At 37.6% G+C, this 17,862-nt stretch overlaps 2 protein-coding genes across 2 annotated transcripts; one reads left to right on the forward strand and one right to left on the reverse strand.

Moving 5' to 3' along the window:
- Positions 1 to 525: 525 nt before the first annotated feature.
- LOC136830942 (uncharacterized) lies at positions 526 to 5,101 on the reverse strand. Its single transcript, XM_067090900.1, has 4 exons — positions 5,078 to 5,101; positions 4,175 to 4,393; positions 3,109 to 3,356; positions 526 to 811 (listed from the first exon to the last, which is right to left on the reverse strand). The coding sequence occupies exons 2-4, from the start codon at positions 4,391 to 4,393 to the stop codon at positions 643 to 645; spliced, it is 636 nt and encodes a 211-aa protein (XP_066947001.1). The 5' UTR covers positions 5,078 to 5,101; the 3' UTR covers positions 526 to 642.
- Positions 5,102 to 11,995: 6,894 nt separating this feature from the next.
- LOC136830556 (uncharacterized) lies at positions 11,996 to 16,962 on the forward strand. Its single transcript, XM_067090069.1, has 4 exons — positions 11,996 to 12,134; positions 14,586 to 14,750; positions 15,890 to 16,155; positions 16,664 to 16,962. The coding sequence occupies exons 2-4, from the start codon at positions 14,586 to 14,588 to the stop codon at positions 16,803 to 16,805; spliced, it is 573 nt and encodes a 190-aa protein (XP_066946170.1). The 5' UTR covers positions 11,996 to 12,134; the 3' UTR covers positions 16,806 to 16,962.
- The last annotated feature ends 900 nt before the right edge of the window (positions 16,963 to 17,862 follow it).

Here is a 17,862-nt window from a genome sequence, read left to right on the forward strand (position 1 = left end):
GGCGCTACCCCCGTAAAGGGCCTTTATTTTAATATACCTCACTGAAGTTTCCCGACTTACTGAGAGCTATTGGGTACTTAGTCTCTTCCATTGTAACCAATAAGAAGTAAACAAACTGGTAAAAATCACTGTACGTTTTCGAAACCAATATAATAAATTTCAAGCTCTTGAAATGTGTAATCTTAGGCCAAATTCTCATAAAACCACCTAGAACTTTTTTGTGTTCATTATCAACAATACTGTTTACATTTCAGAAAACAAGCAGACGAGGGGTGTACTGATATCTGTCAGGTTTCTTCCATTTGAACAACTTTGAATATTTACCAAGTTTCCAAAGGTTTTTTCTAATGTTATATTCAAGTTCTAAACTTGGAAACTCTTCTGTCGGCAAAACATCTCAAAAAGCCGCTTCGAAGATGAAATATTTTATCTATTTTTTTTATACATATTTCACTTTTATTTTACTTTTCTAAAAGCCTGTGGGTGACTGAGGCAGGAGGGTATTAACGTAAAAAAAAAATTGAAGCGAATCAAAATCTTCTTTATTCTTAAGGTACAAAGCACTCACACACGGCTTGTATTTTAAAATATATTTTAAACAATAACCGTGTGCGCATTCAGCACGGCTTAAGCTCCAAGCCTTTAGGGGTGCAATCTGACTTCATCACACCTACAGCGGATCTTCTTCTCGGCTCTTTCGAGAACCGGCAATCTGTTCTCCAGAGGGCAGCAGTACTTGTAATTTCCGTAGACAAGGTAGAGTCGGTTGCACACAGAGCGGCCGGGAGCAGTCTCACTGCAGTTCTGGATCCTGGAAAGAGTTTAATACTAAATTGAAACTAGCGAATGATTTTTTTCTCTACCTACTGGGGGATAATTTAAGAAAATTACATTTTTTTTATCTACGCACTGAATAAATATTTTAAAAAAGACATTTTTTATCTATGCACTGAACATATTTTTTTTTAAATGGCTTATTATTTTATCTACATACAAAAGAATTTAAAAATTATTTTTGCTCTTCCTACTGAACGATTAATTTGTTAAAATTTTGATTTTTGCTCTATCTACTGGAAGAATAAATTTTTTTAGTTACTGATTTATTGCTCTACCTACTGAACGAATAATTTTTTTAAACTACTGATTTTTGCTCTACCTACTGAACGAATAAATGTTTTAAAATTATTTTTTGCTCTACTTACTGGAAAAATCATTTCTTAAGACTTTTTTCTCTACCTACTGGGCGAATATTTTTTTAATTACTGATTTTTTTTTGCGAATATTTTTTCTACCGATTTTGGGCGAATCATTTTTTTAATTACTGAATTTTTGCTCTACCTACTGAACGGATAATTTTTAAAAAATGACTGATTTTTCTACCTACTGAACAAATAATTAATGCTTCATTAAAAATTACCGTTTTTTTTTTCTCTACCTAATGGACAGATAATACTGAATTATAAATTACTGATTTTTTTCAGTAGGCGATTTTTTTCTGTACCTACTGAACAAATAATTAACACTTCGTTCAAGTAGGTTACTAAATCTGTTCTCTATCTACAGGGCAAATAATTAATAGTTTATTAAAATAAATGACATTTTTCTCTAGCTGCCGGACACACAAGACTTCGTTCAAATAAAGTGCTGATTTTTTCTCTACCTACTGGTGAAATAATTATCATTTCTTTAAAATAAATGGCTGCAAATTCTATCTAATGGACAAATAACACTTTATAATAAATTGCCGATTTTTTTATCACCCTACTAGACAAATAATTAACACACTGAGATAGATAGTTTAGACAACTAGTTCAGTTGTCAAGTCCGAAATGCAAGTCATTCAGGCGTGGCCTGAGCCAATATTCCAGGAAACTCAGACTGGAAGGAAAGAAGGAAAATCACCCAGTACGTAACAGCTTAACGAACTGAACTGAATATAGAATTTAGGCCAAAGGCCAAGCACTGGGATCTATGAGGTCATTAAGCGCTGGAAAGGAAATTGAGAGGAGGTAGGTTTGACAGGTGTCACAGGAGGAAAGCCTCAAAGCAGTTGCACTATGAAATAGCAAGATGGAAGAAAGAGAATATGAATGGAGGTACAGTAAAAGGAATGAAAGGGGTTGCAGCTAGGGCCGAGGGGAAGCTGCAAAGAACCTTTAGTAATGCATACAGTGCATCGTGTGAGGTGTACTGACGGCGCTACCCACCCCTACGAGAACACGATTGCTTGCTGAACAAGTCACTTACTGACGAGAAGCAGGCGCACTTTTACAAGCACAACTTTATGAGCAAGAAACTTCCATAAGCATTAAATTAAATCACTAAACGGAACCCTAAATAAAATACTGATTTGTAATGGTTACTTCAGTCCATCTTTTCTCTCAATTTGGTCCACAGCCGTTCATATTAGATTTTTAAAGCTAGGATGTTCATACAACTGACACGAGACCTAATAAAATGCTATAGAAAACTCAAGGCACCGAATACAACGTCGCTAAAGTAAATTCAAACGTTGCATTTACGACTAATTTAGAAAGCAGTTGGAATAGATTTATGGAACGATTGGTAACGAGCTGGAATTCAATTAAGTAATGTTTATATTTTCACAACAAGCATTAAAACAAAATATCTACTGGGTCTTTCATTGAGTCGAGAAGAATCTTAATTATAAAGGTGTGTGTGGGAAAAAAATTATCCTACTGCCTTGTTTATACGAGTCTGGGAGCAAAATAAAAACTCCAAGATGGTAAAATTTGAGTTTAGTTGCGCGACCTGATTCCCACCAGTCACCTACCGGAGCAGGTTACCGTCTTTTTTCTATTGGGGGGGGGGGGGGAGCAGTCCAGAGGGCGGCGGAGTAGCTCCAGGACTCATGCAGAAAAGTGTGCTACTAGAAACAGCACACATAGTGAGAAAAGTGATGGACTCCTAAGGAGGCAGGATGCAACCCGGAACCCCCCAACACTATACAAACTACCCAGTCGAATAGGATGGCTGATAATAATAATAATAATAATAATAATAATAATAATAATAATAATAATAATTCAGGCCCGAAACTTCATGATCACATCCTTATGCAACACGAAGCTCAAAGCGTTGACGTACCTTGACTTGAAACAGCTATCCGAAACCGGAGACTTCCCCATCCTCATCCCGTGGAAGGCGTTCCTCAAGCCGACAGGCATTTCGTTCAGTATCCCCAGGAGGTGGGGACACATCTCATCCGACAGAACCGGAGGGAAGGACACGTCGTCCAGCTCCTCGAATTCTGAATCGGTGGCGTTGTTGGAAGTTCCAGAGCCAGAATCTGTGGAGTTGTTGACTGTGCCACTCAAAGTTCGGTTTTCCTGTAACTACAGAGAATTCGGAGAATCAAAATCAACTGAATGAATTACTAAGAAGTTGTTTGATGCTGTGATTTGGGCTTAACCAAATTCTGGCTTTTAGAAAAACATGACTGGGTTCGCAATTTACATAAATTTCACAAAGTCTATTAAGTACCTACAACAATTTAATATTAAAAAACGCAAGTTATTACTTTTAGTTGACCTGTCAACGTACAATAACCTTAAAAATGGAAAATATGAATACCCCCATGCAATCTAATGTAGGATATAACCCCGCCCAATGCAATATAAAATTATAACCCAGCACTGTGTAATACAGGAATATAACCCCAATCATATCACAGAACTAAAACTTCATATAGTGCAATACAAGAATTTAACCTCACAGTTAAAAAAGGAAAATAACTTCCTACAACGTAATATAGGAATATAACCCCACTCAATGCAATATAGGAATATAACCTCGTATATAAAATATGAATATAACCCCATATTATATACGTATATAACCCAATATATTATATATGAATATAACCCCGCATATTATATATGAATATAACCCCACATTGTAATATTTGAATATAACCCTACACAATGTAATATGAAAATAACCCTCATACAAAGTAGCATTATAATCCCACATAATGCAATGTAAAAATATAATACAGGAAGATAACCCCATACAAAGTATCCCATACAAAGTAATAGAACCGACACTGTTCCATAGGAATTAACATTATACAATGTAATATAAGAACATAACCTCAAACAATGTAGCCTAGGATTATCTCCGTGTCAAAACATCAGCCAAGATTTAGAATCACCTCAATCTCCTCTCCGACGATTTCCCACTCTGCAAAACCGTACTCGTCCGTCACTCCTCCATCTTGATCGAGTATTGTATTCTTGGTCACCGGTTTTTCTGTAACTGGTTTTTCGGTCACCGGCTTTCCGGTCACCGGTTTTTCTGTAACCGGTTTAGGCACGGTCATGCCTAACGCTCGACCCGAGAAGAGCAAGACGAAAAATATTCCTCGGATCATCTGGAAAAGCACGAGAGGAAATAACTTCTATTTATGTTTTTTTCCCAAGATATTTATTACCCAGTATTCTTCGAATCATCTGAAAAGCACGAAGGGAAATAACTTATATTGCATGCTTTTTTCCCCAAGACATTTATTACCCAGTATTCTTCGAATCATCTGGAAAAGCAGGAAGGGAAATAACTTATTTCTGGGTTTTTTTCCCCTAAGGTATTTATTACCCAGAATTCTTCGAATCCTCTGAAAGCGCAGGAAGGAAGTATCTTTATTCAAGACACTTGTAACACTGATCTAACTGTAACTGATCATTTTTTCTCTTAGCTTCATATAATAGTGTATACAGTGTTGTCCCAGTTTAACTAATGAGTTATAAAGTTTCTCACTATCAATCGGGAAAATATACACCAGGAATAATATACTCTACAAAGAATTCAAAGGAATCTGCACCATCACTTAAATAACATAACCTGATAATAAACTGCGATGGAATGGTACAGCCATAACTAGACTTTTAAATAGTATCTACCGTTTAAATAGTTTAAATATATTCTATAAACATTGAAATTACTATACCTGAACCAAGATACACTTTGTATATGGCACAAACCTTCAGTTAACAGGACGTATCCCCTTGAACAAAGTTATTAAGTTGTCAATGAAAGAGCAACATAGGTTACCACTAACCCCATCCAGAAATTCCAGCACCCTGGACCCGAAAATTTGGAGTCAGGGACCCCTAAAAAACATTGAAGAAATTCTGCCAGTTGAGTCTGCCTGGTCGTTCCAGGGACCGATTGTCTGTCCTTGCTCTCGTCCAACATTGCTGACAAGTACCAATTCTGCCCTAAAATGGAGGACTGCAGTATCTGCAGAAATAAAAAACTGAGAGAAATGGTAGATACTGCAGTTTTCCCTTGCCTTACTACTGATTTTGTTGGTACTGCAAATGGGATCCCATAAATAAAGCACTGAAGAATCATTCTGAAACTGCAGTAACCTGTGTATTAGTGTTTCACGAGCCCAGTAGGTGGCATATCTCAAATTTTCAGAAAATTTTGCAGATACTACAAATGAGTGACCCCATAAATAAAGCATTGAAGAATCATTCTGAAACTGCAGTAACCTGTGTATTAGTGTTTCAAGAGCCCAGTAGGTGGCATATCTCAATTTTTACACAAAGGGACCCCCTAAATAAAGCATTGAAGAATCATTCTGAAACTGCAGTAAAATTTTGCAGATATCTCTGCAAAGGGAGGACCCCTAAATAAAGCACTGAAGAATCATTCTGAAACTGCAGTAACTCGTGTATTAGTGTTTTACGAGCCCAGTAGGTGGCATATCTCAATTTCGAAAATTTTGCAGATACTGCAAATGAGACCCCTAAATAAAGCATTGAAGAATCATTCTGAAACTGCAGTAACTTGTGTATTAGTGTTTCACGAGCCCAATAGGTGGCATATCTCAATTTCGAAAATTTTCCAGATACTACAAAGGGACCCCTAAATAAAGCATTGAAAAATCATTCTGAAACTGCAGTAACTTGTACAAAGGGACCCCTAAATAAAGCATTGAAGAATATTTGTTTAACCTGTGTATTAGTGTTTCCCAATAGGTGGCATATCTCAGGGACTGCATTGAAGAAATTCTGCAGATACTTGTGTATTAGTGCAGTGGCATTTCCATTTTTACTGCAGGCATTTAGGGCAGACTTGGGCTCTTCGCCCTTGACGGCGTTCGTGGAGGAGATAGGGGACTGATGAACTGTCATAAGATGAAATTAGGCCTCTGATACAACTATATAAGTAATGTGAAGATATGTTTCCGAAGTGTTATTCTCAAAAGAAGCTTCTAAAAGAAAAATGTTTAAATTTAAGTGACTTTGGTATTTTAATAATGGCATATTCATCTTCCCCTGTGGTGGTGAGTACCGATTGCTCTAAGATATAATGATGGCAAGACGAAATTAGACCTATAATAATATACAAGTACCCCGAGGGAGGGTAGTGCAGTCAGTGCACCTCATGGGGTCCACTGTAGGCATTACTTAAGGTTCTTTGCAGCGTGCCTTCTGCCCCTAGCTGCAACCCCTTTCATTCCTTTTACTGTACCTCCTTTCGTATTCTCTTTCTTCCATCTTACTTTCCACCCTCTCCTAACAGTTGATTCATAGTGCGACTGGGAGGTTTTCCTCCTGTTACACTTTTCAGATTTTTACTGTCAATTTTCGTTTCAGCGATGAATGATCTCATAGGTCCCAGTGCTTCAATTCAATTCAATTCAAATATACAAGTAATGTGAGGTTATCTTTACCGAGTATTATTTTCAAAAGAATCCTCTGAAAAACGTGTTTGAATTTAAATGATTGTATTATTTTAATTATCGCATAATCATCTTTCCCTCTTGTTTCTTCTGTGGCGGACGACAAATAAAAATCAATCAATCAATCAACCGATTTTAGTTCATTTCATTTTTATCTTGGATCTTGTGCAGTTTAATTTTTCATAACATATCACATTATTATTATTATTATTATTATTATTATTATTATTATTCACATTTTTCAGCAAATATTTTTTTAGGATGAGGTTGCAAGCCCCACGACCTAGCCCACAGATTTTGTTGGAGCTTATGCATCAACGGAATCTGATGTCCCTTGGCGTTCACCCATCCAATTACTGACCAGGGTTAATTGCTGCTTAACTTTACGGTGTTGGAATCGTGTTAGATTTTTATTATTATAATGATTAATATCCTTAAATTAAAAAAAACTGTGACTGTTCCATATTTACTATCAAAAGTTCTGCATTCTACTGGTCCGCTGGTATAGCGGTTAGTGTCATGGCATGCTACTCAAGTGTCGTGGGTTTGCGTCTCCCCAGGGCGATGAAAAATCACTATCTCTGCATGATGATCAGTTACTGCTGCAGTGTGGGGTCTGCGGTGGGAGGTTGAAACCAATATTCTTTGGAAGCTTGAATTTCAAGTCAATGGCCCCTTAAGTGTGCTTGTTCCATGAGAATAATAATAATAATAATAATAATAATAATAATAATAATAATAATAATAATAATAATAATAATCAGTCGAAAGAGGAGTCCAAAGTCTTTTGACCTTTCTGTGGCATACTAAAAGTCAAAGCTTCATGTCCCTTTGATATTCGAGACTGACTTATTTTCCTGGTACTCGATTCAATTGGCGTAGGCTGTGAGAGCGAGCGGGAAATATAGAATATTTTTGGCCAGGGTGATGTAGAGAAAGTAATTGTTCCGTGAATCAGTCACTGTGTCATGATTTTTTTAAATCAATAAAATGAGTGGAATTTTAAGTAATTAATGTAAGATGGCATAAGCTGCCAAAAACACACACATGAACACACACATACGAATCACATGTACAAGAAAATATTCTGCAACATTACCCTGTTCGTGCATCTCTTCAGAGGCCTCATCATCAGGGCGTCGACACCCCTACTCATGCTGCACTAATCACTGTTCATATTACCCATACATTCTTCACTAGACTATCGTCCTCCATTCTTTCCACACGACCAGACCACTTCAGAAGACTCTCATCTTCCTTTTCGTCTCAGCCTTTATATCATTTTCGTCTTCTTTCATCTAGTTATGATACATGTTTCTATATGATCTAAATATCAGCAGAAATACTTTCCATTGAAGGAAAGTACTTTGCACACAAGAGTAACACTATAATTCCTGCAGCCAACTCGTCACTTTTACCTATATAAAAAGATAAAAAGGGTTTCTCTTACCTATTACTTATGGAACTTTTCCTTATCCAAGCATGCCTTACAAACCCTGGACAGCCATTTAGTCATACTTTTAATAACACTATACCACATCGTATCATCTGGTCCCCTTTTCCTGCCGATTGTGACCTGATTTACTGGGCAGTAGCACCAATATGCAGTAAATGTGCCTCGCTGTCCAACTTCTCAGTTCCACAGGTACTTTACTCGTCACACCGTTGGACTGTGGAACATTCTCCCTACTGAGGATGTCGTGCAGTTGGAACTTCAAAAATTCAAGCTAAGATGCAATAGATCACTAGCCCATCTCAGTTTCCCTTGCATTTTAATAATTTACTTATGTTTTTATCTATTTGTTTATTAATTTGTTATTTTTTATAAGTAATCTCTCTGTATTTCCACATACCTTCTGTTGCTTCTTTCTAATGAACACCATATTCTTTGGGAGCTTGAATTTCAGTTCAATGGCCCCTCTGGGATTGTACCATGTGAATAGGATTCATCTTCTGAATAACAGTAATGATAGTAAACCCAATAACCTCTTAATTGCCCTAATAACGTATTCCACATTCACATTTATAAGTATTCTGAAACAACATAATCCCTTCCAATTCTTAAAGTCGACAGCCACTTGCAGCCTCCCACTGATTTTCTGCCTTTTCCTTTCCTGTTCTAATTGAAAGAACGTCGTTTTAATTAAGTCAAAGCAAGGAGGGGATTCGGAACGCGATTGAATTTCTTATTGAAGATGAAGAGCGCCTCTGATATTTGTTCACGTCGACAGGTAATATACACGGAGCCTGGCGCGGTTATGAAACCCATCCTCGTTCGCCAGGCAAGAGTTGATTAGATTTGGAAACGGATCTGGGCCGGGATGTAAATCCAGTTCTTTCCAATCTGTCTACGACGCATCTCAAAGAGCCACTGATGCACGGCACAGGGTTTTTATATTCTCCGCCAAAGAAGACTTGATTAGATTAGCTCGAATAACAAAAATAAAAAGATTGGATAATGATCTCTCTCTCTCTCTCTCTCTCTCTCTCTCTCTCTCTCTCTCTCTCTCTCTCTCTCTCTCTCTCTCTCTCTGTAACTTTTTAGTTTTCGGTCCCAAAGACGCTCTAGGGGAGAATGATATATCCGTGATGCCTAAAAATTCGACATGCCATCGGTGATTTGTTCAGTTATTTTTGTGCTTAATTGTCAGTCGACTGTTGTAGGTTAAAGCTTGGTTGTGAGAGAGAGAGAGAGAGAGAGAGAGAGAGAGAGAGAGAGAGAGAGACGCAATGATCAGTACTCCATCCATCACCGTATATTTGAAAACGTGACGACTTAGACTAAGCATTCCTTACCTCATCGAAGGTAAATTATTCATATATATTATCTGTGATTCTCTCTCTCTCTCTCTCTCGCTCTCTCTCTCTCTCTCTCTCTCTCTCTCTCTCTCTCTCTCTCTCTCTCTCTCTCTCTTCATAAGCTGCTCTCCTTTAAAACTAAAGAAAGACTCTCTTTATTATAATTCATCATATCACATGTTTCTTTCTTAATACCTAAAGAATAAATTCAAACAATCTTAAACATCGGAAAAACATGTGCTAACTGCGTCCACAGAGGGAATTCATTTTATAACAAAGTTTTAATGTCAAAAGCCTTTGTCGAAGCCTGGGAAAACAGAGTGAGTAAAATATCTCATCTTGATTCGTCTCCGTTTTTCGTGGAAAAATTCTCAAGCGTTTATCAGACAAGCGAAAAGCATCGGTATCCAGAATAACACTCAACCTAGAATCGATACGAGAGAGAAAGAGAGAGAGAGAGAGTTATTATTAAAGATGACGTATGACTCGCTCGTTTATTCCAGTTTTGCGAAACGAGGAGCTGTTGCTTTTTCCCTTCATTTCGATGTCATTTGAAAATCATTTGCCTTTTCGGGAATGGAATGGAATTTTCAGCGTCAAATGAACACGCCGCTTTTCTGTATGCATTACTTTAAGCTCCCTCACAGCATCCCTTCGACCCATAGCTGCGACCCCTTGCATTCCTTTTACTTTTTCCATCGTTCTTTCCTCCCTCTCCTAACAATTGTTTCAACATTGGTCTCAGCGCCGCCGCCTCGATGGCTCGGTTGGTAGAGCAGCAGACTCGGACTTCATAAGAAGTCTGTGTCGCGGGTTCAAATCCGCAGCCGGCCGGTCAGAGGGCGGACACTTTGCTATCCGTGTAGACACCCCGGGATTTTGTATTTAATCAACGGATAGCTTTGCTGAAAGCAAATGGGTGTTACGGACTAATACACACACAAACAAAGCCACTCCAACACCTTCTAAAAACATAACAGACGCCTTACACGTCTCGAACTGTCGGCCTAAACCGCTCAGGTCTCTTCGCTGCTGGGAGCAAGGGAGCTGGGGATTTGGCACGATACATATACACATTTGCTACCGGGGTCTAAGCGATGTCAGGCAGGGCAGCCGATCGAGGCTACGGCCTACCCCAACGCCAAATCAAAGTCCTTCAAAGAAGGCATCTTGCTTACCCATATGAAAAATGGAAAAAAAAGCACGTTAAACGAAGAAGAAGAAGAAGATTAGTCTCAGCGCCGAATGACCTCATGGGTCCCAGCGCTTGGCCTCTGGCCTAAATTTTATATTCCAATTCCAAAATTCACCTTAATCAACCAAAAACATCTCGTAATGAAATTGAAGAGTTGGTAGGTTTGCTCGAAAGCTGTAATCAACTGGATGGAGAATGGGCGCTACTGTCAGACTAATAAAGGAGGTAATTATGCCGTAATGAAACGGGTGAAGAATCTGAATGGCACAGCTCGAATTAACAGTGAATATCTTCTAATTAAGAAGAGGTCACCGTCTCTCTTTCTGTCTATCTTTCTCCGTTACAGAAAAGACAGCAAAACGGTTTAATGGATATAATGACAGAAGAGGAGTAGTTGGAGGTATAAGTGTTCATTATCTGGATGCAGCAAAAATGGAAGTAGGTCAAAGTTTTACCAGGAAGGAAGTTTCGAAAGGTAGCAATATGTGTAATTAAGACAGGGAGAGTGGTTAGAAAGGAAGTGAGATTCACATATAAGGGCAAAAATGTGTACAAAACAGACGAGAATCAAAGAATATGCAAGGGGAGGGAATATATGAGGAACATGTGAAAAAAGGCTTTATTTCTTTTAGCGATGGAACTTTTTCAGAATTTTGTTTAGAGCTGTTCTTGAAAGTGGGGTTCTTTTCCTGGTTAAGTATTGCAAATTGCAGCAAAAAGTATAGGTACTTAACATTTTAATATCAGCAACCTCCCATCAAAATAATGATTACAATAATTAATAATAATAATAATAATAATAATAATAATAATAATAATAATAATAATTATTATTATTATTATTATTATTATTATTTATAATTATTATTATTATTATTATTATTATTATTATTGTTGTTGTTGTTTATTGTTGTTGTTGTTGTTGTTGTTGTTGGAGGAACAAATCCATAGTTATGTATGGGTACATATATTTAGAAATAACTGGAATTGTTTCTCCATTTCAAGACTCATGCTACTATTATTATTATTATTATTATTATTATTATTATTATTATTATTATTATTATTATTATAAAGACATACATATAAGTAAAAGCAAAAAGGGAAAAGTAAAAAGAGAGCTAATAGCAGCTTAAGTAAACATGAAATTCACAACTGAATAAACTAGGAAGTATAACATCAGCACTTTGACATTCCTATAAAACACAAGAAAATTCCACCGTATTCGGACCTAATCATGACATTACATTCTCTAGATCATAGATGGCGCTCTGTAAGAAACTCAGATATACATCGTTACTTCGGGTATTCCGTCTTCCTTGCAGTGTTCTGGCGGTACATCTTTTGTTAACCAGTTTCCTATAGAACGCGGCCACGTCCACTAGGTGTTGCTACTTTTGTTGCACGTTCAATACTGGTTATAGAAAAGTAAGTATACTTGTGATTGCTTTAGTATTTTCCACTGGTAATTAGAGCTTTCTTGGACTTGGGATTCGTTACAAAAAGTGATAGATATTTGCTGCAGGATTGCCAATATTTGTACCATTATATCTTGAGTAATGATAGCCCTTAAACGAGGTAGATTCACTACATAAGCACGAATCCAATTATTTAAACTCTCTCTCTCTCTCTCTCTCTCTCTCTCTCTCTCTCTCTCTCTCTCTCTCTCTCTCTCTCTCTCCAAGAAGGTTATGACCGCCAATTATTAAAACTTCTTCCTCCCTCTACCCGTGAAGGTTATCACCTCAAGTTATTTAAACTCTCTCTCTCTCTCTCTCTCTCTCTCTCTCTCTCTCTCTCTCTCTCTCTCTCTCTCTCTCTCTCTCTCTCTCTCTCTCAAAAGTTATGACCTCCAATTACTATCTCTCTCTCTCTCTCTCTCTCTCTCTCTCTCTCTCTCTCTCTCTCTCTCTCTCTCTCTCAAAAGTTATGACCTCCAATTACTATCTCTCTCTCTCTCTCTCTCTCTCTCTCTCTCCTCTCAAAAGTTATAACCTCCAATTACTATCTCTCTCTCTCTCTCTCTCTCTCTCTCTCTCTCTCTCTCTCTCTCTCTCTCTCTCTCTCTCTCTCTCTCAAAAGTTATGACCTCCAATTACTATCTCTCTCTCTCTCTCTCTCTCTCTCTCTCTCTTCTCTCTCTCAATTACTATCTCTCTCTCTCTCTCTCTCAAAAAGTTATGACCTCCAATTACTATAACTCTCTCTCTCTCTCTCTCTCTTCTCTCTCTCTCTCTCTCTCTCTCTCTCTCTCTCTCTCTCTCTCTTAAAAAGTTATGACCTTCAATTACTATAACACTCTCTCTCTCTCTCTCTCTCTCTCTCTCTCTCTCTCTCTCTCTCTCTCTCTCTCTCTCTCTCTCTCTCTCTCTCTCTCTCTCTCTCTCTCTAAAAGTTATGACCTCAATTACTATAACTCTCTCTCTCTCTTAAAAAGTTATGAACTCCAATTATTGTAACCCTCTCTCTCTCTCTCTCTCTAAAAAGTTATGAACTTCAATTATTGTAATCTCTCTCTCTCTCTCTCTCTCTCTCTCTCTCTCTCTCTCTCTCTCTCTCTCTCTCTCTCTCTCTTAAAAAGTTATGACCTCCAATTACTATAACTCTCTCTCTCTCTCTTATGACCTCAATTATTGTAACCTGGTTCTCTCTCTCTCTCTCTCTCTCTCTCTCTCCTCTCTCTCTCTCTCTGAAGGTTCTCTCCAAGAAGGTTATTGAAACTCAATTATTAAAATGTTCTTCCTCTCTCTCTACCCGTGAAGGTTATCACCAAGTTATTTAAATCTCTCTCTCTCTCTCTCTCTCTCTCTCTCTCTCTCTCTCTCTCTCTCTCTCTCTCTCTCTCTCTCTCAAAAAGTTATGACCTCCAATTACTATAACTCTCTCTCTCTCTCTCTCTCTCTCTCTCTCTCAAAAAGTTATGACCTCCAATTATTGTAACCTCTCTCTCTCTCTCTCTCTCTCTCTCTCTCTCTCTCTCTCTCTCTCTCTCTCTCTCTCCAGGCAAATTAAGAACTCTGTGAACATGAACCACCATATGTATTACTCCAAATAATTGCACGTTCTTCCCCCCTTTCTCTAAAGTTAATAATTTCACGCTCTTAACACTAGGTGCTATTCTCTCAAAAGTTCAGATCGAGCTGAGATTGGTCTTCTCTCCTCCTTCAGCAGCATTTCTATTTCTCTCTCAATAAATTTAATTCTATAACTTTGCTCTCTCTTTTCTTGATTGTTATGACCTCAATTATTGTAACTCTCTCTCTCTCTCTCTCTCTCTCTCTCTCTCTCTCTCTCTCTCTCTCTCTCAAAAACTTAACTCGGTTAATATCAGTATTTCCTGTGGGATCCAAGATTATTTTAGTGAGCAGTACTAAACGTTTCAAAATCTAAGGGTTTGTACGGCGGAAGGGTTAGATCAGTTGGGTTACCCCTTAATGGTTAGTTTCAGGTAACAAGAAACTTGGGTAAAGTGAAGGTCATTCTAAGGAGGAGCTCCCCACGAAAATATTTTTTATAATGGTTTTTTTTTTCACCGAACAATGTAGATAAGGGTGTATATGACACGGTACAGGTGAGATCATTTGAAAAATTTAACGAAATACTGAGAAAGTTGCATTCTTTTGTTCATGGGTTTATGTAGAAAAGCTCCGCAGGGTGCCTTGTCCAGTACCAACCTTTCGGGGACTAGCGTAAAAGCGTAAACCAAATTCGGTCAATTTCTCAGTATTCCATATACATCCATTTCTACATTGTCAAAAAACTTCATTTTTAAACATCATCTCCGTACGAAGCACCTCCTCAGAATTACCAAAGTGAAATTTGCCAAAGTTGTAATTGACTGTTAGTGGCCAAGTCTAATTGGTGCTCCGTCTATTACAGATGGCGTACGGGATGGGGTTTCTGGTTGTCTTGGTGATTTTAAACGTGAGATCGAGCCTGTCTTTGCCCGAATTCAAAAAGCAGATCCCTGCCCACCTTGAGGATGCGAGCGTCTCCGAGACTGATGATCATTTGGACTGGCGATCTGTTGGAGAGGCTGTTCAGGTATGTGTGTGTTTAAGGTTTCACAATCCAACTCATTTTGGTGTAGAAATTTCAACTGTACCAAGATATAATGGTACAATTTTTACCTTTTTAGATACCACTCGAATTGAGACACTAGGGTTACAAATAAACACTGCAGATCCCTAGGACGGTTTGAAAACCGTGAGATATGACCGGCAATTATCGACTGCCGAATTTGGTGAGCATTACCTTGTCAAAACTCCATTTCCGGCTTTTTATCTGCTTTTTTCCTGGTTTTCTGATAAGACACACTCAAGAACAGGGTACAGTTTAGATCCGTATATCTGATTTTTAATTTCGTTTAAAATATTTTTGAGAAAATTGACTTTAAAACAATTTTGAAAGTCATTCTTTAAAAAATCTACTTCACGAATTTCAGTAATACCAAAACTAATAAGTGTACCCCGACCCCCTGAAATGGTTATCAAAGGGTTAACAATTCTTTGTTGAAGTGACAAACTCTATGAAATTCTTAAATAAAAAAAAAAAACTGGCTACAGAAATGCTACAAATCTGACGAAAGCTGTGAGGGAACGAGTCTCTTCAGGCAGGATTCCCATTCCTATTCAGTCCGTGGCTCCTAGAACAGAAATTTATCCCTGGATCTTAAGCTTTAGTAGGGGACCTAAGAGTAAATGTGATTATGTACCTATCTTAAGGTGAATAGTTAGGATAATGCTTGAGATATCTAAGAGTTTTCGTAGGTTGGGTTATTGGAATAAATGATTCATACCACTCTGTAAGTTACCTTTTATTCATGGTACATCATAACTAACAAAATGTTCACTAAGCACTACCTATTTTTTCGAACGTTAAACTCTCAGGTTTCAAGAATCCTGGATTTTTGTTGCACTGAGGTAGGAGGTGGTTGAGGTGCTGTTTTCAAAACCGTTTTGCTTTGTAGCCCTTCACGTTGAAAAGTGCATATTGAAGCTGATGAAAAATGGGACCATCTTTAAGGTTTTAACCTCGGGAAAACAATTTAAAGCCTGGAAGCCTTCCCAGGCTTCTCCTAGACCAAATACACACCCGATGGTACTAATCAGGCAAAACATCATGTTCCAAATCAACCAGTACGTAAAACTGACAAATTTAAGAGCCATTTATTTTGTCCACAGCTTGAAGATTTACCACCAGTAAAGGAGAAGTCTGATGATGATGAATCAGAAGAGCCACATGACGGTTCTTCCGATGGAAATCAAGATGACGCCGTTGGCGGTGCGCCTACTAAGCTAATCGATGTGTCGGAGCCCAGCGGAATTGAGGACGATGCCTGTGCCGAGGTGCTGATCGTCATGAATACGACGCCTTTAGGTCTGAGACAGAACCTGCTCAAAATGAACCTGGAACTCCCCTCTAAGCGCAGAGGCTGCTTCAAATCGAGGTAAATACCCGTAGGAGGGTAATGCACTATAAGGTCTACTAAAGGATACTTGCAGCCTCCCTAGCTGAACCCACTTCTCAGACTTTAACTTAACCCCCATTCACGCTACCTTTCTTCAATCTTGCTGTCCAACCTATCCATTACTACTTAATGCAACTCTGTTGGGCTTTCTCCTACTTCCATCTTCGGATGCTCATACTTCATCGTCTTTATTTTCCAGATTATTTTACCTTGTTGTCCATCCACTTCATCGCCCATTTTTCATTTTTTTAAACGCTGAATGACAGAAATTTCCCAGTGGTTTACTTTGACAGCCTCAATATCATAAATAGCGTACATCAGATCTATATATGAAAGTGAGGAACTTTTCAAACATTATTCGACCAAAACTGATATATAAATCTTGTGGATTGTTTAATCTGTAAATGTTTGAACGCTTCTGAATATGAGATGCCAGCTGTTTTAGATTTTGTCGTTATAGTTCTCTATAATTTCTGTTTTCTCCCAGGGACGGTGACTGTAGGACCCCAGAGAATTCCTTGTGCAATGGACCCTTGTACGTCGTCTATGAAGGGTTCAGGTTCTGCTGCCCGACCAAAAAGCAGCCTCTTCTCGAGAGGTCTGGGAACCATATAAGGTGCAGTTGTTAACGATTAAAGAAAATTATAATAAACTTATTTAAAGGAAACATTTGAATGTAACTAAGACTTAATCTAGTTTCCTGGTGATAGGAAGACGCAAGATTTGGAGGCAAGATGCAATTGTTTACATTGAAGGTAGAATATAATAAACGTTGTCTAAAGGTAAGATTTGTATGCATTCCAGGTAACAGAAGGAATCGCCATGAGTAATTTGATAATTCTAGATTAATTGGACATAAATCTGGGGGTTTTTCACATCAATGGAACACGTAAGCATTTAGGGACCAGTCTTGTTCTTCTTGCACTGCATATCAAAGTATGACCAAGAGACTATTTTGATAATCTTCCTAATAAGCAGATGAATTTTCAAATCTGATGCTTACATACGAAAGTTGAAGAAAACTTCCATGTACTAGTTTTCCAGAGTTTAAAAAAACTGTATTCGTAATACAAGACTTGATGTAAACTTGACTAACATGTGTCCTGAGATTTGTCAAAATCCCTAAAATAAAAAAAAAAATCAGTATTGTCTACAAAACTTGAAAAGAAATTAAAATTGAAGCATCAGCCATTAGTGGGATATTTAGTTATCCAAAGGTGTCCCTTTTCTGGCTGATATAGTTATCTAATTACGAGAATGATGAAAATAGTTTGAACTAGTTAATCCTCACTAGATCCTGGGGATGATGTACAATTAGAACTTCAGAAGTTCAAGAGAAGATGCAATGCATTACCACCCTAAAGCAATTCATTTTACTAATCCCTTGATGTTTACGTTTATATTAATTCATTAATTAATTTATTCTTTTTTCTTTTTATTATAAGATTTTTTTCCTGTATTTCCTGTTATCTTAACTTTTTAATTAAACACCATATTCTTTGAAAGCTTCAATTTCCAATTGCCCTAATGGGCTCTTTTCAAATGAATAGGGCGGGTTTTAATAATAATAATAATAATAATAATAATAATAATAATAATAATAATAATAATAATAATAATAATATTCGTCCGATGTTTATGGAATACGGAATCAGTTTAAAGAGATATGTCTTAAGCAGTTTCATT

Source organism: Macrobrachium rosenbergii, chromosome 47 (genome assembly GCF_040412425.1).
Source record: "Macrobrachium rosenbergii isolate ZJJX-2024 chromosome 47, ASM4041242v1, whole genome shotgun sequence".
NCBI lineage: Eukaryota > Metazoa > Arthropoda > Malacostraca > Decapoda > Palaemonidae > Macrobrachium > Macrobrachium rosenbergii.

Bases quoted from the DNA above. Each gene is read 5' to 3' on its own strand.
- LOC136830556 (XM_067090069.1), top strand. From the start codon at position 14,586: ATGGCGTACGGGATGGGGTTTCTGGTTGTCTTGGTGATTTTAAACGTG. The intron at 14,751-15,889 runs GTATGTGTGTGT...TTTTGTCCACAG, and splicing joins CTGTTGGAGAGGCTGTTCAG to CTTGAAGATTTACCACCAGT. The intron at 16,156-16,663 runs GTAAATACCCGT...GTTTTCTCCCAG, and splicing joins AGAGGCTGCTTCAAATCGAG to GGACGGTGACTGTAGGACCC.
- LOC136830942 (XM_067090900.1), bottom strand. From the start codon at position 4,393: ATGATCCGAGGAATATTTTTCGTCTTGCTCTTCTCGGGTCGAGCGTTA. The intron at 3,357-4,174 runs GTGATTCTAAAT...AATTCTCTGTAG, and splicing joins TCGTCGGAGAGGAGATTGAG to TTACAGGAAAACCGAACTTT. The intron at 812-3,108 runs GTACGTCAACGC...AACTCTTTCCAG, and splicing joins GATAGCTGTTTCAAGTCAAG to GATCCAGAACTGCAGTGAGA.